Source organism: Astatotilapia calliptera, chromosome 15 (genome assembly GCF_900246225.1).
Source record: "Astatotilapia calliptera chromosome 15, fAstCal1.2, whole genome shotgun sequence".
In the NCBI taxonomy this organism is placed as follows: domain Eukaryota; kingdom Metazoa; phylum Chordata; class Actinopteri; order Cichliformes; family Cichlidae; genus Astatotilapia; species Astatotilapia calliptera.
Genome location: NC_039316.1, coordinates 16,759,651 through 16,782,023, shown reverse-complemented (window position 1 = coordinate 16,782,023; position 22,373 = coordinate 16,759,651). Strand labels below are relative to the sequence as shown.

At 38.9% G+C, this 22,373-nt stretch overlaps 1 protein-coding gene across 2 annotated transcripts in view; it reads right to left on the bottom strand.

Annotated features, from left to right (window-relative positions):
• Positions 1-21,714, bottom strand: part of LOC113037346 (exostosin-1) — a 346,739-nt gene extending 325,025 nt beyond the window's left edge. Inside the window, exons 1-4 of one of the 2 annotated variants that reach the window (XM_026194326.1) lie at positions 20,906-21,714; positions 19,662-20,264; positions 18,209-18,628; positions 17,877-18,121 (exon numbers count right to left, since the gene is read on the bottom strand). In XM_026194326.1, the coding sequence (XP_026050111.1) occupies positions 17,877-18,121; positions 18,209-18,628; positions 19,662-19,958 (962 nt within the window). In that variant the 5' untranslated portion in view covers positions 19,959-20,264; positions 20,906-21,714. Of the gene's footprint in view, positions 1-17,876; positions 18,629-19,661; positions 20,265-20,905 lie in introns of both variants that reach the window. The other variant, XM_026194325.1, reaches the window with a different exon arrangement.
• Positions 21,715-22,373: the final 659 nt, after the last annotated feature.

Here is a 22,373-nt window from a genome sequence, read left to right as displayed (position 1 = left end):
AATCTTTAAAAACAATTAAAAATACGTAACATGTGTAAGAACGTAACAGATGAAAATATGAAACTGTGCAGGTACATTGTTTTGCCAAAAATACAGTACATTACTGTTATGGTTAGGTTATTATTCATTTAAATCTAAAAGATCTTCTTTATTGTCTGGCAATAGAATATTTTTTTTTCATGTATTGGATTTTTAAGAGCTCTTATTAAAGAAGAAAATAGAGAGACTGAAGGAGAATGAGGGGCATCTGCTTAAAGATGTTCCACAAAGCAGTAGTCGTTTTTGTTTGACCCCTTCCATGTATTTTCGATCATTTTTTCCTGCTACCTCATACTAGTTCATAAAATAAAAATTGACACTGAAAACAAAAGCTGTGGAAGTAAATTTGTGAGAAGTCAAAATAATGGTTATTAATCGATCCTTGAATTCACCATGGTGCTGTCAGAGATCAAAAGCTTTTTATTCAAGGACACTCCAGCTTTTGCTCTGGGAAAAATATTTTTCCTCTATGTTGTCTTGCCTGCAGAAAATTGTAATAAATGCAAATGCTTAAAACAAATTAATTGCAAAGTTTTTGCTGGTTACGCCTATAGTAGGATGTACTGTTGTGTCTGCTTATGAGAACTGGCAGAGTGTAGTGTATGAGCTGGAAGGCACTCGTGCTTGTTTTTACAAATAATCAATTTTTCTTTTTACATCTCTTTTTTCATATCTCAAACAAATAAGCAAACCCCCTGACACTGAATCAAGACAGCCTTTGCTGTGGCATGGGTCATTATCCTGTTGGTGGTAGCCATTAGAAGATTGGGGCATAAAGGGAGGCATATGGTCAGCAACAACATTCAGAACTGATTGGTACTGAGGGCCCAAAGTGTGCCAAGAAACCATTACACCACCACCAGCAGTCTGCACTACAAACCAGTATAAAGGGCATGCTGATAGCAACAAATTCTAGACATGTACAACTGAGAGACAACAAAAATCCAGATTCTATGTGCTGGGACAAATTTTTCCAGAGTTCAACCATGTCTGCTGCTACCAAACATGCTGATATCTGATACAAACTTAACTAAAACTCCAGGCCTTAATATGTAGGATGATTAGCTGATTATTGCAGAAATAATCAAGGTGCATCTATTCGATGTGTAGTAACAGCAAAATCAAACTCCAAAAGATACTCTGGAGCAAAAGCAAGGATGTGCATGTGCCCATGTTCCATGCAAGACAACTCATATTCCTGTTTAGTATCCACGTCTCACTTTGTAATAAATCATAAAGGCTGCTGATATGAATTGTTAATAAAGAGATTTTCATCCAGTTTGCCTGCAGAGTATCCAGTTGCAAAGTATCCAGTCCAATCTTCCCCTCATGTAAGAAATCGGAGCAGTTTTCACTGAGCTGGAGAATCAACAATACAGCAGAAAATGCTTTAGGGAGTCATAATACAAAAAAATACTTGATACTAAATCAACAACAGCTAAAATTGTCCCACAGTATATGGATTTCGGGAAGTAGAAAAGAGAAAAAGATGGACACTTCTGCTGTAATATGTGTGTGTTCAGGGATCTGTGGCTGCAAATGTTTGTGAAACCAAGCAGTAGAGAAAACTGTTCGGCTTTTTGGACCATTTGTTTCCGCTCAGAAAAAACAAATACACAGGGTGACATGCAGCAAATGAAAAATCATACAAGAGCAACACTTTCTTGTTTCCTCTCTGATAAAGTTTCCTCTCTTTCCTGTTGCTGTGCACGTGTGTGTGTTTGAAACGTGATGGATTCACACTGCAATCCATCCTGCCAGGCAGTGGTTCCACTATTTTACCACCTCTCTAATTCCGTCCTCCTGGTCTTTCTCGGTGAGGATGGATGGCAAACATCCTGTTAAGCTCCCACACACCTTTACTTCAACTCAACTGATTGTCACTGCTCACCACACTAATTCACAGAGAGAAAAAGAAGACGAAATAAAGACAGCAAACTTTGGCAAAGAAATCAGAGTTAGGAAGAAAGGTTGAATGGAGATGGCAAAAGAGAAGAGAAAAAAAAAATACTGTGATTGAGTCGAATTGTGTTCCTGGCTCATTTTCTGGGTACATAAGGAAAGAAAGTGATGTGCAGTCGAGTGAGAGGGCTGGCAACATTTCATGCTGCTGCAGAAAATGACATCCTTTCTGCAGACAGACAGCATAGCATCACATATACCCAGACAAAGACATTTTTTCAGCATGTATTGTTACTGTCAAACTGACGTGACGAAGAGTGGGCACTCACCGTTTGTTCGAGAAAAGCGAGACATAAATTGAGTTTTATTCTGGTATAAAGTGTAAAGTTCAAGCATATTTACAGAAAACCCGCATTCAGAAGGTTTACCGTTTTCCAAGTTTACTTTTAAGGAAACTTAGGAGACGCCCTGACAATTCCGAGTGCAGCCATCAAACCGGTCTCCTTAAGAGTTTAAGGTAGAAATTTCTTTACCCAACTACATCCTAAAGAAGAACAAAACTGCCTTGCTCATGAGCAGCTGCAATGTTTATACCATAAAAGTTGTAGCAAGTTGATTCACATTGTGAGTCATAGTACATTAAGGCAAAAGCACAGTTGTTGCTACAGTTGGTTGGAGAATGTGATTTCATTTACGTTAATGGTAGGGGTGCAACGATATTCGTATCGATATTGAACCGTTCGATACAGTGCTTTCGGTTCGGTACGCATATGTATCGAACAATACAACATTTGTAATTTATTTTATCAATTTTCCTTCTGACGATGCTGTCTGTGTTGACCGCTCAGTGAATCTGTGTTCGACTACTCCGCCTAGGCTGCACTGTCGAGCGCAGATCCACTGAGCGCTCAACACAGACAGCATAGTCAGAAGGAAGAGCGCAGGGCAAGCTAGCGAGACAGAAGTTAAGCTCTACTTGCAACAGGCAAATTGAACCTCCCCCACCCTCATTCAGATCTGGCGTTTGGAATTATTTTGGTTTTCATGTGACGTATGACCCTGAAGGTAAGCGAGTCATGGACTAAAGTAAAACAGTATGTTGGATGTGCCATGCAATGCTCAATTACATTGGTGTGAACTAGTGTGTTAGCGCAGTTAGCTCGTTAACGTGTTGGCCGTCTAGCCCCATGCACGGAGCAATCGGCGGTAGCTCGTTAACGGAGATTTGCCGTGTTGTGGCGTTAAGGTCATTTCAACGAGATTAACCTGAAAGCACTAGTGGGAACACGACGAATATGACTGCACATTTACGCCGACATCATCCTAGTGCAAAGACAAGTGGAAGCAGACAAAAAAAAGCAAGCATGCTACTAACTTTAGCCGAGTCATTTAGACAGCTGTTAGCACATGATTCTCCTTATGCTGCTGAGAATATAGCCCAGAAGAAGCGGATAGTATAGCTTTTATTTTGGAAAGAGCCATTTCTCTGTAATAAACTCTCTTTTCCAAAGATGAGTGATTCCTCAATCAGATACAGGGCTTGCAATATCGCTAGCCCGACGTCCTGGGGCTAGCGATTTTTTTCAGTCGGGCTACCAAAATCTATCTCTTCCCTGCCCGTCGGGCTATTGTAGGAAAAATATATGTCAATGCTTTTGCATTCTTTCAGAAATGTAGCTGGGTAATTATGTCATTGGCATCGGTGAGCCACTGTCAATATGTGACATATTGAAGTCGCGTTTGAATTTGCGCTTGTTTTTTTGCTTTCACTTTGCAATCGTGCGAACTGTGTATAGAGAGCGACAGCACTGATTGGTGAGTGATGATAATTTGTGCACCAATTCCTCTGACATCGTCTTATTAATCGTTAGCTTACTATGCAAACATGACAAGTGAAATCTCCCGCAGCTTACACATGTGAGAGGTTGATCGCGCAGAGAATCGCTGAGCTTATGTGAGTGAGCGTGTAAAAGCATTTCAGTTCTGCTGAGCCAAATAAGACAGGTCAGGGTGAAGAAGTGACAGCCAAAGAAAAGCTTACCACAAAACGGAGAAGTTATGACAAATCAGACTATAAGGCAAAAAGAAAGTGCAGCTTTATGGTTTCATGGACAAAAGAATTTCTGTGGCTGCGATATGATGAGCTAAATAACCAGGGCTGCACATAAGTGGTCCGCAGGTGCGCATTCGCTGTCAAAATAAAAAACACGCACAAGGGTTAGGGTTAAATTTAAAAACTGTACTTTTGAGTTAAAATATATATTTATAATTTTAATAAATGACAAATTAAAAATGCATGAACATTTTTTTGTATCGAAAAAATATCGAACCGTGACACCAAAGTATCGAACCGAACCGAACCGTGAATTTTGTGTATCGTTGCACCCCTAGTTAATGGAGTGCATGCTGTCAAGTGTTTTCCAGGCACAAAGGGAAAAGTATGTTATTTTCCACAGTTGTTGTGTTTGAAAGCAATAGATAAATAAATAAAATCAATTTTAAGAATTTATAATAAAAAGTTTAGTAGCATAACATTTTGTTATTTTAATTTATTGTATGTTTCCCGTTTTAAATGATCAAAATATACAGTTATTATATTTTACCATTTTATTCATTTTAAACTATATTATATTAGACAGTATTAAGGCACTTAGTTCTTCACGATTTCACACCTAACTCGTTTGGTCCAGTAAACAATGGGAAATGCAAATAGGTGAAGCAACAAAGCACATGTGAGTTATTTTATGTTCTTTCTTACAGTGAACACTAGTAAATTTGTAAGTTTACTCACTTCCAAAGAAATGAACAGCCTCTTATTTTCATGGTAGTTTCCTAGAAAGAATATTAACCAAAAAATCCAGAAAAACACACACACACACACACACACACACACACACACACACACACACACACACACACACACACACACACACACACACACACACGCGCGTTATATAATTATTTGCATGTAGCATGTTTGTCAGTAGGTTAGGAAGTGCAGTCACAAGTTTGAGAATCGATGGGAGGCACCGATTCGTCTTCTCTCAACTTTCTTACACTTTACACAATAATGTCTTTTTTACTTTGGAAGGAATTCCAGGAGGTGGAGACATTAATTCTCAAGTCATTCACTTTAGATTTTTTTTTATCCAAGACGAGACATTGAAAAAAAACAGCTAACAGCCATTCAGCATGACAAAGTCTGCCAGGAAAGGTCAGGTGCAAATTTAATGCTGATTGCAGTTTACTTTAAACTTGCAAATTCAGTCAAGAGCTCAGACAAAAACTTAAGTCAATCAATCAGACAAATGTTTAAACTCACACAGTTTGCTGGCTTGTGTTCCTCACAGTGACCATTTGGCCTCTGATACTTTAACTTGTTCTTCCCAATAAGACTGACAGTGGGTCAAGTAAAATAAATGCCAAGGCCCCGTTGCACTAAATGCCAATCTATATTTGGATTTCACACAGCAAGAACTATTAACCTCTATTCATCTTCTGATTGGCTGCAGTAGTGAAGTCAAAGCTGATCAATAGAGTTTCCTTTTACCCTCCAACCAGCCTTGGCAGAAGCCTTCAATGCATTGACAAGTTCAGCTGTTCTTGTCTGCTGGCTGAGAAATCTGCAGCCATTTAATGGCCCCTAGAAACTCTCAAAGAGCCAGTAAAGAATCGTGTCTACACAACTTTTATTAGTCTGAGTTAGGAGGAAATAAGAAGAGGATATTGTTTGTCAAAATGAATTATTTTTCATCTGTATTTACGGTTTGTTATGATTGTTTTTCAGAAGTTCTAATAAGATTTTATATTGATTTCTTATTACTGTATTCATCGGCCAGCTGTGGCCAAAGGAGGTCATTATTTACGCAGCACATTTGCAGCCAATTTCTTTCCCCTATCGGAAGAGAAGAAACGTACAGAAAGAAAAAACACCTGTTTAGAAATAATAAATAAACTACATAAGGTGTCACCAAAAAAGGAAACTGTCAGTTATCCATCAGACTCTGAATACACAAGATGAAATCATTTATTTCACTATATTCTTTCACACGCCTGTTGCCAAAACGTTTCAAAAAGTCCGAATTTATATATTGAACATATCAAAATTCACACAATCCATCAGACAGGCTGGCTGACAGAGGCATTATCAAAAAGATTAGGGACCTTTTCAGTTTATATTTAGTGTGACTTGAAGGTTTTATTTTGACTCTTTGGACACATTTAAGAGAGAAAACAATTGTGGTTTGAGTTAAAATAGACCGTTTAAAGACACCAACCACATTAGAAACTCTTTCAGTCCCATGGCTCGTTGCACGGATGTTGATTACAAGCAATTTAACTGCAAATCAAAATGCAATTTAGTTGAACGGGGATGCGATTTTCAAGAGACAGGGCTCAGATTGTGTTGCTCGGGATCACCAGGTTTCTTTGACTTTATTCTAACAGTTTTAATCTTTTCTGTCATTCTTGTTGGGTAACTGAACCTCATTTTGATAGATATTAAAGATTTCATTAATTACTTAAACTGTTTATTTGGTTCATTTTCATGTACTTTACTGCAGCGACTGTTATTGAAAGAGTTTATTTTCTGAATGTTTGCAAGTGCATCGTTACAAACGGGCCGGTTTAGCCACCTTTTTGTTGCTTTAATTAGGTTTCTAATGTGGTCACACATGAAGTGTCTTAGAAGTCCTTAACTTGTCTCTCTCCTTCACTGAAACTGACAGAGTTTGTTGTTATTCTTCACGGAGCTCTTCATCATGACTTGCATCAAAGATGCACTAAGACAGCAGTAAAACCTTTTCCATGGGTTACTTTAGCTCAGCAGTCGAAGCAGGAAGATGTGAGGAAAAGAGCAAGAGGCAGAGGAGTGAGGAAGAGTACAGATAAGGGGAATAAAGGAGAGAACAGGAGAGGAATGGAAAATGGAGGAGAAGATGAGAAGAATGAGAGGTGAAGAGACAGGATGGTGAGGAGTAAGGAAGATAAGCAGCAACAAGGGAAGAGGGCTTTAGCTTTTGATGTGTTTTAACAGAACAACTCACAACAAGCCCAGCAAGAAATAACTAAAAGAAACGCAGTGACAGCAGGCCACCCACATGACCACCGCTGACATTTCAATTAATACAGTCAGACACTTTTCTCCCATCATACATATTGGATTCTGCAGCTGCCAGAGATTCACAGATGTGACAGCAGCTGTGTTTCCATCTGAATATATTTATGCATACTTGGACGCATCAAATTAAAAACACTGAACAGTGAGAGCCCATTATAATTAATTCATTTAGAATCTTTACTTTCTTTTGATGAAATAATTAGTGATGAAAGCACATTTGGTGAATGATGACAGAGTATCATGCGAATGCTTGGGGTCAAATATTTGTCCATTACGAGCTTTTAGAGATGCTGCTTGTGTGTCTTTATCAGCTTGTCAGGATATGTCATTTCACTTCTTTAGTACATGCAAATTCTGCAGAAAAGGGACATTTTCATGACATGTGATCTCTTCAGACCTTGACTACTACCTACTCTACAGTACTGTGAAAAAGTCTCGTTTCTCAATATTTTCCCAGCAAATTAGGAAGAACTTACAGCAATTTACTGAAATAAACATGCAAACATGAACGGAAATAAATGCATAGTTGTATACAAGTTTGTTTTTGACCTTAATAAATGCAGAGTTTGTACATTTAAGTTTTAAAGTCAGCAATTTCTATGACCGCCTTTGTTCTTCAACATAGCTCTCTTAGGCAAGGTTTATTGGGAATTCTTTAAGTACTTTTCAGGACTTGTCCTTCAGGCTTCTTGAAGGACATTTAAAGCTCTTCCTCTTCTTTTGCCCCCTTTTCTTCTGTTCTCTGTCGAGATGATCCTTCTCTGCTTCAAATATTATTGAAGTCCTGAAAAATAAAGCTATTGCCAGTCAGACTTTCCAAATGGCATTGCATTGTGGAAAAAATCTGATGGCTTTTCTTCGTTCATAAATTCATCAGTTTTGACAAGATCCCCAAGCTGAAAGCCCCAAACTGTGACAGAGGTTCCACTATGTCTTACAGATTCAATTCAAATCAACTCAATTTATTTAATTTATTTAAATCACAATGTATTTAAATCACAATGGCAGTTGCCTCAAGATACTACATATTGTAAGGTAAAGGTAAAAACTCCTGACCCCCTTGGTTTAAATTTGGATTCATCGCTTCATAAGACCTGCTCCCACTGATTTTCAGTCCAGTTATTGTGTAATTTGGCTTACCACGTAGATATACCTGACACTTCTTTTTTTTGTCGTCCTGTTCCAGTTTCCTGAAATATTTTCAGAACACTGCACACCATAAGAAGACAAGCCAGGTTTTTGTCTAATAGCTGTTTGAGAATCACCTCGTTGGTACAAAAATACTATTTCATGCCTGTCAAACTGTCTTAAAAAAAATTAGAACAAACGGTGTTTTTGCAACAGGCTGCCAGTACCACAGTGCGTAAAGACACCATTTAAAAGTGTTCAATTAAATTAAATAAAATTGCTAAATTGTCTCATATGTGTAGAAACAAAACTGGTTTATCCCTCGAGTTAAGTGCCTTCTTTATGCTTGAATGATTTATAGATCTGTGTAAAGTAGATTAACAAACACCTTTCCTCTTAAAATGATTAGGTACATGGACTGGACTGAAAACGTGGAAAAAATTATGTGATGTATTAAAAATACAAGGGTGTTACACCAAACTTGGCCAATCAATTCACATCGGCGCATGCCTGGTTGGTGGTTTAACTTTGCTTTGCTGAATGTTTTGTGAGAGTTCATCCCAAAGCTCTTACATTTCTCCTCCATTCAGGCTACACATTATCAGCACAATAAAAGCTTGATTCAAACAACTTAAGGGGGTCAGAACTAAAAGTGATGCTGCACTTTGGACACTTTGTGACATCTAGACAATAGCCTGTCAGAGTGGCCTGCTCGGACAAATATGGAAATGTGTGGTATAAGCACTATGAGCTTAGAAAAGGAAAAGAGAGGCTAATGGATAGACAACACACTCTTTTCTTTGTGAGACCAACAAATTAATCAGTTGTCAGGTTTTTTTTTAATTTTCCATGTTTTTGTGAATACAAGACAGAGTCGCTCACAGCACTTTGGTCAGTACATCTGTTTGTACAACAACACAGGTCATGAAAAATGTCAAATTATGATTGGACCAACAGGTCTCTCAAGTCTGTTGGCTAAATTTCTTTAATAACACATGACTCTACATTCACTCATAATCTGGTGCAACCATAAAGAAATCCTTCAGTCTTAACATGGCATTACACATTTTATTCTAGATAGTGTAAATAAAATATTTAGTCTGTTAAGTTCAATTCAACAATGTTTTTATGTGTTTTCTACCCTCACTACAAGTGTAGGTGTACAGCTATAAAGCAAGCAGAGGATACCTCCAAAAAAGGTGAAGACCTGAGTTGGCCTATGAAATCTTTACTGAAAGATTTACTGAAGCTGTAAAATGATGCATTCGGTGAAACCTTCAGGAGGGTAATTACAGTTCAATTCCAAAGAGAGACCAAGCATGGTGACAAAAACCTGAATTCACAAGCGTGCAGGCTACTAGCTAAACCAATTACATTGTGCAAAAAGTGGAAAACTTGTATATCCAATTCATTTATGGCACATTTAGCTCAGAGTTGCGTGCCAGCTGCTGTTTCATGTTATTGCCAGTTTAGCACCATGAAACGGGTCTTAACTAGCTTCACACCTTTTCTGTTGTTGCCTCACTTATTATGACTTGATCAATCTTTGCTATTAGCTGAAAATGAAGGATACTGACAGCTTACAACATGCTGGTAAATTTACTGTCTTTATATCCAATTCAAATTCTAATTATACTGTTCTGACCAAATTTATTAGAACACCTGTCATTAAAACAAGAAGAAATATTTTAAAGATCTGTCAAAAAGTTATTTATAACTAGAATTTATATTGGTATTTAACAGAAAAAACCTAATTAGCATCAATTTTTATACACAAATTTAAGACAACAGTCTGGACGTCTATGAGATGTCAAATAATTAAGCATAATATTCAGGCAAATAACATTTTTCTGTTTAGGACTAGCAAATAATTCTAAATTGGCATCTTAATTTTAAAAAAAAGAATTTTTTTAATAAAAACTGTAAATCTGTAAATTTGTGCATAACAACAATCAGATTTTTATTTTAGCAATAAAAACACAATTTTGATAAAATAACTTATTGGTGGATTAAACATTATGGAAACATTAATCATTTAGGGCAGCTGTGGCATAAACCTTGACCTGAGTGGTTTATGAGTCTAATAAATTTGTTAAGCACTGTAAATACACTCTCCTATAAATAATCGCTTCATTTACAGCAAAGATGGAATATTTTTTGTGTGTGTGTGTATAAAAATGCATCCGTTGGCATTTAAAGGCCATCGATAACTGAACTGCCACAGAAAGCTGAGATGGGGCCAGAAAGAAAAACGGAGCTTATCCTTGTCAGTGTGTTGTCAGTCTAAAATGCATTGACAGCACATACTGTGATTTAAAACAGATCCTGGTTAGTTATACAAAAACACAATTGCTGGCAAGTTATGCAAATATTTAAAATTGCAGAAGTAAATGATAAAGAAAAAACTATTCAGGTAGGGGGAAAAACAATTAACTTAATTTAGAAGAAAAAAAGTTTTATTGGCCTCATTTTTTATATTTTCTTGTAAAAATAACTAATTCCTTTAGAGAAACATGGGATCCCACAGTTTCAGCACTTTTAATTAATGAGAAAATAAAACGTAACTGGCAGTTTAACACTTCAGCATATACTGTGTATTTTTTTGTGTGCTCCAGCCTGGCATTCCTCTCGGCCGGTGCAATCCTCATATTCAACAAATCATACAGAAATGCCAGCCCACAGTCCCTCCCCCGAACTCAACATTTTCCAATTCTCATCCATTCTTCACTGTGTTAATCTGCACAGATGATAAATTTGTGGTTGCAGTAGGCCAATTCTCACCAAACACACACACACTTACACACACACACACAACCTGTTTAATGTGCAGCTTGGCCACTGATTTAGCTAGGTGTATTTAAGAGTTTAAAAATATGTTGTCACAATATCAGATTTCTTCATTCAAAGATAAAAATGATGGAGTACACAGAAGCAGAGGAAATGTGATAATTCTGTTCATAAACTGAAACTCAGACTTGAAGAAATTCAACAAACTGAATCTGTACGTGATATTTTTGACAGTAAGTTAACCATTTATGATTTTTTTTAAGCTTGTGTGAGATTACTAGACAGTTAAAACATGTGCACGTTGCATAGTTTGCAGTGTTGTGATAAAATTTGGAATAATGGACTAATGTAGCCTGATGGAGAGAGCCTATGCTGTCCTTGTTCACTGAAAGGTTAAAGTATCACTTATCAATTTGAATTAAAGATAAAATATTCCCAAGTGTCTCTTAGCAAGTTCCACTTTCATGCTATAGGTAGACATAGGGAAAAAAAACAAAAACAAAAAAAACACCCATGCTAGCACGGTAGATTTAACAGTTAAATGTGCAAGAGCAGTAAACCAGCATTTGAACAGGTCATGTGATAACTTAGTCTGTCCTCAATGAAAACAAGCCCACTGGAGCTCACAATACAATCAATTTTGGAGTTACTTTTAAGGTGAGTCATTCTTTCTTTTTTCAGCACTACGCTGGATTTCAAGGTTTCCCAAACTGCCAATTTCAACTTTTACCACCGCCAATCGAGACAAAACAAGAGAGGAGGTTATGAGCAGGAAGAAAAAAAATGAAACAACATATTTATGGCTTGAACAGGACACCTCGCATCACATCTGGCTAGCCTCCACACTACTCTTTCTTTCCTTTCCTGTTTTGATCCTGTAAGCTATCATCAAAGATGTGACAGTGATCTGGATTAAACATTTAATCTGCTTTTCTGTAAATTAAGCCTGAGCCTATGATATCAAATTGTCTTTGGGGAGACTCTTCTGTATAGCAAAGCTCTAATTGGTTCAGCTGGCTGTTATCTATGTACAGTAAAACAGCGTGAGTTCAATTTGGTGCCTCTCAGAGGAAGGTGAGATTTCTATCTATCCCCTTCATTCACAGCTTAATTCAATTGGAGGGCAATTATCGACCGCCCCAAGGCTTCAAGATCCTCATTGGTTTCTGTTCCCATCAGGGAGTCTCGCAGTGTAGGATCCCCCCTGACTGCACTGGGTGATGTCTGTATCGATGTGCTGTGTGTAAGACACCAGAGGAAGCAGCAGCAAACAGGCAGGAAGGCGCTCTCAGTCACAACCTCGAGAATCAAAAGATTCTTAAGCTGGATTCATCTGACTTGTTTAACAGCATGAAGCTTTAAACAGCAAACTTTTATCCTTTTGGAATAAGAATCATCAAACTTACCACATGACAGATTTTGCCACAGACACCCACAAAATAAAAACAAGCTCAAAAATTCATTAAACAAAAATCTTAATATCAACAAAACCAACTAGCCTACAGTTAATTATTTCGTTCCCATTTTGTTTTCTTCAGTGAGCCAGAAATCGGAGCCATGTTTTTAGTTAACATGATCTGGAATGGCACCTGTAACAATGAAAAGTGATTAAATTTGGCCCATTTACCCTCTGACTTCATGTTTTTGTGCATCCCTGGACTAGTTTCAGCACTGCTGCTGTTGACTCATTGCTCAAGACCGCAAACAACCACAAACATAAACATCTGTGTCAAACTGACCTGCCTTATCAATTTAGTCCTCTGGGTCAGACTGTCGCTAAATGCAGAGTTCGACATCCTCTCAAAAATAAAACTGAGCAAAAACATTGAAGTGGCACTGGTGATTTACTTTTTGGACAAAATATTCTTAATGCAAACTTTGCACACCTTAGGTCTGACTCGCACAGGCACAGAGACCTGCTGCAAACCCCATGGAAACCTATGGTTCCAAGGGACAAATGTTGGCGGGTACTTTGAGAAGAATTTGGAAATAAAACCAAATTCTAAACCTGCATATCGATTGCAATAGAAGGTCCCAGCTTCTGTAAAAATCTGCTAGTTAACTATGAAAATTTAAAAAGTGTGATGCAAATTACAAACTAAGAGCTCTTTTTTTTTTTCCTTTACTTTTTTGGAGTTTCACAAGTGATTCGTAAGTAGTCCTGCAGTTTGTATTAATGAGACAGTACAGGACAGCAAGCCCTCACCAACGAGTCAGGCAATTCACATTTTTACCAAGGAACCAGTAGTTACCACCGGTCCAGAAGTCCAAAAGACGACCACATTGAAGGGTGGATTTGCCAAATTTTAGTCAGACATATTTATTCTTATGGGTGTAGTCCTAAACTCTTTGATCACACCTTGCATTTTTGAATATTTTGGCTAACTGGATCCATTTAAAAAGAGAACCGTGTGAATATGGTCATTTATACAAGAGAAATGGTGTTATTAACACAAAATCTAATGTTCACATTAGGGCTGTGCGATATGACCAAAATCTCATATCCCGATATCAAGACATCTATCGTCCGATAACGATATAAATCACAAAAATGTAACATTTTCTGTAAATTCTGTGAATCTCGGGCAGCTCGACTTGCGTGAAGTGTTTCCAGCTGCGCGTCGTGTACCTGGAGTCGAGTGTTTTAACCAATGCATGAAACTATACATTTTTAGACGTAAGTCGTAACGGCCGCCGTTTTCTTTGTGAGTATTTATTACACAAAAAAAAAAACCTGTTCTAATGTTTGAGTCTAAGGTTTATTTTTTAGCACCTGACGGCTCTTTTTTGCTTCTCATCCGTAAATACTTTGCATTTTTCACGTGATTCAGTTTATTTTGAAAAGTCTCAACAGGATCTTGAGCTTTATTGTGAAAGGTTTATGTGGAAAATAAACGAGTGGACACGCGGTGGTTTTACCGTCGCTGTTGCTAACGACAACGCATAAAAACAAGCGCTTGTCTGTCTGTAGTGTGATTATATTAAATATAAGAGAAAGAGAGAACTTTAAGAAATTAATATAGCCACTACAGTGACCATCAAAATAATGAAAAAATATTGCTGTAAACAGTTTATTTTGCGACACCACGAAACAAACGATAGCGTAACATGAAACGATAGATGTTTTTATATCGTCATCCGATATATATCGTTATATCGAACAGCCCTAGTTCACAACCTTGCATTCAGATCTCAGTCTACAAAAAGTATGGACACATTTCTTTACTAAAGTTTGAGTTTCTCCAGCTTTAAATAAAAATGGAAGTATTTAGAATTTTTGCATGATCAAAATAATTATCAGTTCTGTAATATTTGCTGGATTAAGCCAATTTAGGTTACGTAACACACCTTTATTCAAACCCTTTGTTTGTTGTATTTAAGTCTGTGCTCCATATGTTTTTCACTAATGAGACAAAAGTCTCTAAATGCGTTGTTGTCAATTATTAGTCCAAGTGCTGAGTCTGGATAGTCTTAAATAATTTCTGCACAGAAAAAAAACAAAAAACAACAGTGGCTAAACAGACTGTACAAGCTGCATACTTGTAGTTTTCCCACAGCGTGCTAGAATTTACCATCAACCATCAATTTCTTAAACAGCAAAGCACACATGAAGCAGAGCTCTACATACCATCTCATGTGTCTCATCTGACAAAGTAAGTTCCCCTTCACACTTAATCACTTTTATTATTAGTAAGACAGACACCAAGCTTTAAAGTTCCTTAAAATGTCTTGTTAAGTCAAATTACGAGAAAGAAGAACAAAAGAGCACCTTAGAGCAGAACATTTGGTATTTAATAACAGCCTGATATCACACCGAGACTGAGAAAATGATTAATGTACTATTTAATTAGTGAGGCAGGCTTATAAGCACTTTGTGTTCAGGAGCATATGGATTATTGCCTTTTGTGCTTTATTCAGCATTGAGTACATGGTGGATTTCTTTTCGAGTACCTTTAACATACATTATGTTGGTTTTTTTTTCTTCCCTAAAAGCTGCTCATAAAGCCACTAGTTTTACCAGCCAGCTTCATTAAATCAACACATTTTCATGAACAAGTTCAAGTTAAATAAAAGTCTTAATGTACTCTTGTATTGTATTGTCTAGATTCGTCTGAAGCAACAATCCTCCTACCACACAACACACCTACAGGAAAATGTTCCAATACATAATAAATGAAGTGACTATTAAAGACAAACGGGGCTTTCAGCGAACACAGTGGTCACGTATACCATTTCCAATTTGTTATTCTTATTTTCTGAGATAGTTTTATATTTTGTCTGCATTCTAGAGACATGTGCTCTCAGCATGCCGTCAGCTGCTGATAAAGTATTGGTACCGGCCTGTGAAGCAACAAGAAATGCGATCCTGTACCACTGATTACAGTCATTGCACCTTCAGAAACACACCGCAGTCCATTAGCAGTGGGACACTGACAGATTTTTCTTTTGCTGTGCTGGCTTTGTACTGCAGCACATTCGATTTGAAATGAAAGAGAAACCGAGGGGTTCATCTATTGACTTTTCATATACAACCTCCAACTTCAGATAGTGAAATGTTTCCAGTAAATAAAAATATACCAAGCGATGTCAACAGTGAATGTTTTAGAGGATTTTTATGCTGGATCAGAGGACCACACACACACTCCATGGAGAAAAGGACTGAGCCACCTAAACATTACATCTGCAGGAGCTGCTCAGCAATAGAAACTCATGACATGAAGGTCCCAGCTTTTTTATTATATGTTATATATGTTAATGGCAGTTAATCTGCAGCTTATTCTATTGCAGTACCTTGCTTGTATTCAGTGAGCTCTTTCGACTCACTCTTTCACAAATGTTTGTGAAAGCAGACTGCATGGAGAGATGCTTGATTTTATATATCTGTAGCAACGGGATTAAGAACACCTGAGTTCAGAGATTAAGAGGTGTGGCCTTATAATTTTGCCCAATATAATATATATAGGATCATTGGTGGTGACAAAGACACATCAAATTATTGCCCTCTTTCTCCATTTGTGTTTTAGCATCTTTCACCGTGTTGTTTGGATTTTAAACAGCAAACAGCTTAACAGGTTTGCTACAGAAGATGTCCATTTTCCAGCAAAGTCAGTAGTCACCTTTGTAGCATTAAACTCCAATTAGATGTTTGAAAGTAGCTCCTGAACATAGGAGAGCATGTAGCTGCTAAAGACACTTATTATTTTGAGAGTCCCAGCAAATTTATACTTAAATGTATGCCGTTGATACGTTGTAACAGCAAACCCCTCTAAATTAACCCGTGTTACAACCTGTCTGGAAATGTAACTTGTGATTGGCCTGTTCAATACCTCTGATTGCTCCTGTGCATTTCCCGATAATGTTTTGGTGTCGTTTTGGAAGATCAGTGAGAAAACAACAATCATTGCTTCAATGTAAGGACTCACTGATGTCAGCATTTTATTCGTTTCCATCTTAGCTGGGACTGCATAAAAAGCACCAAGAGACAATCACAAGTTAATTAACACATAAAACACCATGCATGAATGCTGGCAAGCGTGTCAGCCACTTACGTCGATTACAGAGTAGGCTCTGCGAACACTCACAACAGAAGTCGAAATCAGCCGTTGGGCCACAGTGAAACCACATCTAAAAACAATTCAGTTGTTAGACTTCTCGCTGTGACTGTGAAACTTGTTTCTGTTCTCACTAAGTGGCCAAAACATATCAGTAATGTATTGATGATCTTACAAGCGAAGTATTAGCAGATTTCCCAGAAGTGGATTCAAAGTAGTCCTAATGAAGGCCACTGAATAAAGTTTATAGTCTGCAAGAAACCCCCGAATTCACTATGAGTGAAATCAGATTTTCAGACCAAGTTTCAACATTAAACCCATTACAACCTTAACTGTATGTGAGGGACCATTGGAACATTTTATTTAAGAAAAGAAAAAGTCCAAACTACTGTTCTTGATTGAACAATGTCTCAGATGCAATATTTGCTGACTCCTCTGTATGCAGATTCTTACTGTAAAATTTAAGCTGCTGTTTGACAGCACTGAGCTTTCCTTCGGACCTCGACAATTTCTAAACCTAAAATATGCAACAGATGACTCGGACTAACAAAGTGAGACGAGTCAAGAATGGTGCGTCTGTTTCACTCTAAGTGCAATGGAGTCTCTTCTTTCAGCTGTCAGCTCAAGCTAAAACTTTCAAAAGGTGAACTTCTCGGCTCAGATCGCTTTTCTCTCGACCAACTGCTGAGCTGACAAAAACTTTCCATCTTTCAGCCGATGCTTCTCTGCTCTCCTGCTCCTCTCTCTCTCCTTCACACACGCACATTACACAAACCTGCACAAATACCCTCACTTTTCTGTACCATTTTGTCTCATGAGCACAGCGACACTGAAGCTCAACTCCCATGGCAATTGTGAAGTATGTGCATGAAAGCATCCAACCTGTTTAATTCAAATAAAGAAGAAGTGCTTCAGGCACAGCAGCCCCCAATGCTCAACATTGTGAAGAAGGAGAGTTTGCAGCCAGTAAACCAAATTTGTAAAGATTGACAGTACTAACATGCAAACTCCAACACAACAAGCACTTGTGAGGAGTTGTAATGATCCACAAACTCGCTGCATTTGAAATAACCAGCAGCAAGAAGCAGCTGATAATGAGATAGCATCACAACTTACTTCTTCTAAAGTGTGTGCTAGCTGATCTGTTTCAAAACACAATAAGCACTGCATTAACAGATGAAAATATCCAAGTCTGCAAGGACATTACAGTTTAAAGGTGAGAACCTCTTTGCATGGAATGCTAATGCACGGAGCACGAAAAGCATTCAGACCAAGAAATCGACTTTTAAAGATTTCAAAGCCACTTAAAACTACAAAAAGGTGAAAGAAACATCACAAATCAATCTTACTTTGAGTAGTCTTCATTATCTCTGTCACAGCGTGAGTCCTTATGTTTCTCCCAGTCTTTGCCATGTTTACATGTCGTCAGCAGAATAATATCTTCCCCATTGTGGATGTGATACAAAGCATTCCTGGTCTCCGAACCTATACCAGTTAAGTACCTTTTCCCTTTGAAAACCAGCTGGTACTTCCTGGAAGGTGGTGCATCGTTAAGTGTCAGATAACCTATGCCCCCTCCTTTTAGCGGATGATCCTTTGAGAATAGAGGGATGGAAATATCATAGTTAGGTCGGAAGTTGACAACATCTGCACTGGCCTTGGCCAGCATGGCCTGTCCCACCTCAAAGCCCAAATCCTCAGTGTAGTCCGGCCAAGTCCCAGAGTAAAGGTTGAATATGAGGTGATTCCTGCCATCGTTCCACGTGGGTAGGTTCTGGATACGCGATCTAATGTTTTGGACGTACTGCACTGAGAGCTGGTCCCTGTCCAATGTGTCCACAGCTAAAATAAAGAGACAGGCCCTCAAAGGGTCTGTGGTGTGGAACCGGGACTCTTCAATGGAGGTCAAGATCTTCTTGTAGGTCTCTGAGATCTCGCTGCCTCTCTGTTGAGGGTAGATGTAAACCTTGAATCCCGACTGGCAGCGAGCAAAGTCAAAGCAGGTTTCCATGCGGCAGCGCTTGTTCTTGTAGATGTTGTCACGGATCGCCCGTCGTTCACGAGGGGAGGTGTGCTGATGATGGAGCTGAGGGGTGTCCTCCTGTATCCACAGAAACAAATGTATCTATTAACATCACACCAATGTTTGTGCAGTACAGTCAACTCTCCATTAAAACAAATTCCAAAAAAACCCCAGAAACGAATAAATAGTTTGCACTCAAAACTGCATCTCTGACCTAATGGGATTTCTAGATAGTGACGCTTTTAAAAGTTGTCTCCTGCTGAAAACTGCTTTTGAAAATTCATGGCTGGAAACTGCTCCCTCATCATTACTGACTGGCCTGTTGCATTACTTGCAATCCTGGATTCTTCAGCTGGTAATTTGTGCTTGATTTCCCCAAAGCAATGGTGCTTAGCCATCTATGCTTGTAATCCCTTAAAGCAAACTAATGTCTATGCACAAGAACTTGCATATCTGCTTAGACAGCAGTATGTGAAAAGAAACAAAGTAAAGCAGTGTAGTTGGATATGCAGAAAAGCCACAACGTGACACGCTGCATTGATGCCATGAATTGGTACTCACTTTGCAATATCCACAGCATTTTCCCCTTAATTCTGAATATCGCTGTAACTTCCTTGAATTTAAAATTCTTTTTAAAGTGTTTTTGCCTTCCTAAAAGTTTCCTCTCTCTTCACTTCTTTCTATAACACCTACCACCGCCAACGCTTAACACTAGGCTATTTTCAGCATGAATGCCTGGTAAGAGCTCAGCCAAACAGAGATGTTTCGTTTGCAGATATTTTGATTTGAATGAAAGAATCTTTTTTCACTGGTAGAGAAAATACTAAAAAAAAAAACAACAACATCATAGTGTTATCATCATCATCATTACATAATTCCCCATAGAGATCAATAAAGTATTGTGATTCTGATCTTGTGACCCCCCCCCCCTTACAGCTTACAATCACAAAAGCTTTGAAACCATCCTCCTTAACTCAGTTTTACTGTTCTGTCCTGTTGTTGGACTTTCATTTTGATCACTAAACGCTTATAAATTGGACTTTTTCACTTCTTTTTGTTTTTACTTAAAGAGCTTTCATTGTTTCTTTTCTTATAAATCATTCCAGTCTACCTCCTGCTCTCCTCCCTCCAAATACGGCTCCAGCAGCTTGGTCGACTCCGGCCAGTGTCTGGGTGGTCTGGATGGATTTCTCTGGGGCAATGGCTGGGGCTGGTAGTACACTTCCTTACTTTGGCGGTAGTACTGGTATTCTTGTTGGTGGTACTGATGATACAGGGGGTACTGGGGAAACTGATGATACTGGTATGGCTGCTGTTGGAACTCCCCAATTTGCAGACCCCACAGATATATGAGGAAGAGAAGACCGGCCCCCACAGACACAAGCAGGTACCTCTTCTTGGCCTGCATGTGTGCTGTAGGGGGAGGAAAAGGAGGAGGTGGTGGGTCTGGGGAGGGAAGAGAGGAGAATAGGGTGGAGGTTCACAATAAAACGAGGTGGGCAGCAGGTGTGAGAATAGTGATGGAGCTGAAAACAGATCAACTTAGAGATTAAAATAAAACAAGTATTAATAAAAGGGAGTAAAAGCGTTGACAAAAGGATGCCAAAAGAAAGCAGGGAAACGGGAACGAGGAAATGACGAGGAGAGGGGTTGCAGGGAGGTAGATGCAGGTCGGCTCTCTACCCACAACTCGGCATTTTGGGTTTTGGCGTCACTAAAAGAAAACATAAATAGAAAATTATCAATGAAATAAGATATCGGAGTTTCTGAGACAAACATTTTTTTAAATAAATAATTGATACAATATTGCACGGACAAAATCAGAATAACAGCGTAGAAGCTCTGTGAAAAATGTTAAACCATATCTGAGCACCTTTACTCAACACAATACATGTCATAAATACACAAAAATGTGCCTAAAGACACGGCATTAAAATAATAAAAGCCCAAGCTGATTTGTACACGTTAATTTTGTTTTGATATTTAACTTTTTCAAAAAGTTTTTGTTTTTGCTAAATGTGACATGGACGGCTCAGTAGCGCTTCTGACTTTCTTAAATAGTATGCAGAGCCCGGTGTTCGCTTAAAAACTGAATTGCCTGATAACGGTGGCTGTTTCGACATCATCGTCACAGCGCAGGGTGTCTCGTTAGGGGCGAAAGAGTGTCGCTTGATGACAGGTTCGCCACTAAAATGCAGCATTTCTGAAGGGAGTTTGCAGCGAGCTACGCGTTCAACACATGGGCTGTTTTTGCCAGGAAAACCACCTCTATTATTAACTCTTTAGGAATTTCCACCTTACAAATTATATTTCATAACTCTTTAGTAAGCGTAATTCCTAATTGAATCCTCTCACCTGTTTGTATAGAACACCTGTGGTTCCAGGAAGTGTCCGCTGCTCTCCCCTCCAGCTCGTGGAGGAATATCCACTTCGGAAACACATTCTTCATGAACCCTCGAACTGTAAATCCATTAGCAAATGACACGCTATGTTGAAACCACGTGCGGAAGGAAATTCACAGAGCTCACAGAGATCCACTGTGCGCTGCCTTCATGTTCCGCCGCGTCCCAGTCACAAACTTTCCGCGAGACAGGACCACAGTCCCGGCGGAAAACACAACACAGCGAGCTGTGAACGCGATAGGTTCCCACAGTGAGAATTCAAATGCACACTCATCTGCCAGAAGAGCCGCGATCACAGCGACAGCATCCATCCAGAATTAAGTCGGTTAAACAAGGCGCGTGCATCTCCAATCAGCATAAGCCATGCCCCCCTCTCTCAGAAACCCACAGCAAGAGAAGACCCAAACTTTGAAATTGAAATCCACATCCCCCCCTCTGTGCGCTGCCGCTCACAGTCAGAAATGAGCAGAAATCATCATCATCCCAGGTAAGTTAAGGAGACGCCGGCGCACCTGATCTGGAGAGATGCGTATCAATAAAATCCTTTCAGGAGCGTCTTCGACCGGCGGGAGCGTTTCTCTATGGAGTAAAGCAAATGGATCAAATAAGCATCACAAGAGAACACTGATGTTCTTCTGGGCTATCAAAACGAGAATACGGGGTTCCAGTAGCATTTCCATCCTCACGTTTCCATCCTGAAATCCTCAACTGGATCCGAGCTGCTGCACCGTACAGCATCCAGCAGCAGCAGCAGCGCTGATAAGCCAGACAGTAGCAGGCTGGCAGACTTGGGGGGGGATCGGAGTATGCACGGGGAGTCTGTTTGCTCCGATAAGGTGCAGGAGCCCGCCATAATTCAGGATCTCCCAGTTTGCATTTGTAAATGTGTTTGTATCTGGTTAATGGAGCGTGCAACAAAAACACAAGACGTCCCAAGAAATTACTGAAATCACAGATCACGGGGAAGTCCCAGAGGTGCACTCACAGGTCCTCTGGGTCATTCCTGCTTTCATTTTACAAATCAAACTCCATTCAGAAAACTGCAAATGTTGGACTTTAAAAAGTTGTAAAACACGACTTGTTGCAATAGTACAGTTTAACCATGTGGGATGCATGTCTTTTACATCTTGTAGCTGTTTCAGCCAACGTCACTGAGTTCTGTTTAGCGCTCATTTATTATATTTTGACGACACGCTGAAATTGCAGGCAGTAATTTGAGGAGTCTGTGCGAGTTCACGCTATACCTGTGCATCTTAAGGTTAAGATGGCGTATAAAAATCGCGCAGGGATTAGTTACGTCTCGGTGTTTTGCAAACATGAGAACTTTTAATTAACTCGTGGAATCGCTCAGTGAGTCCAATATTGGGCCCAATTATTCAACTTTGACCATCTGGTCCACTAATCTATGTGTCTGGCGCTTA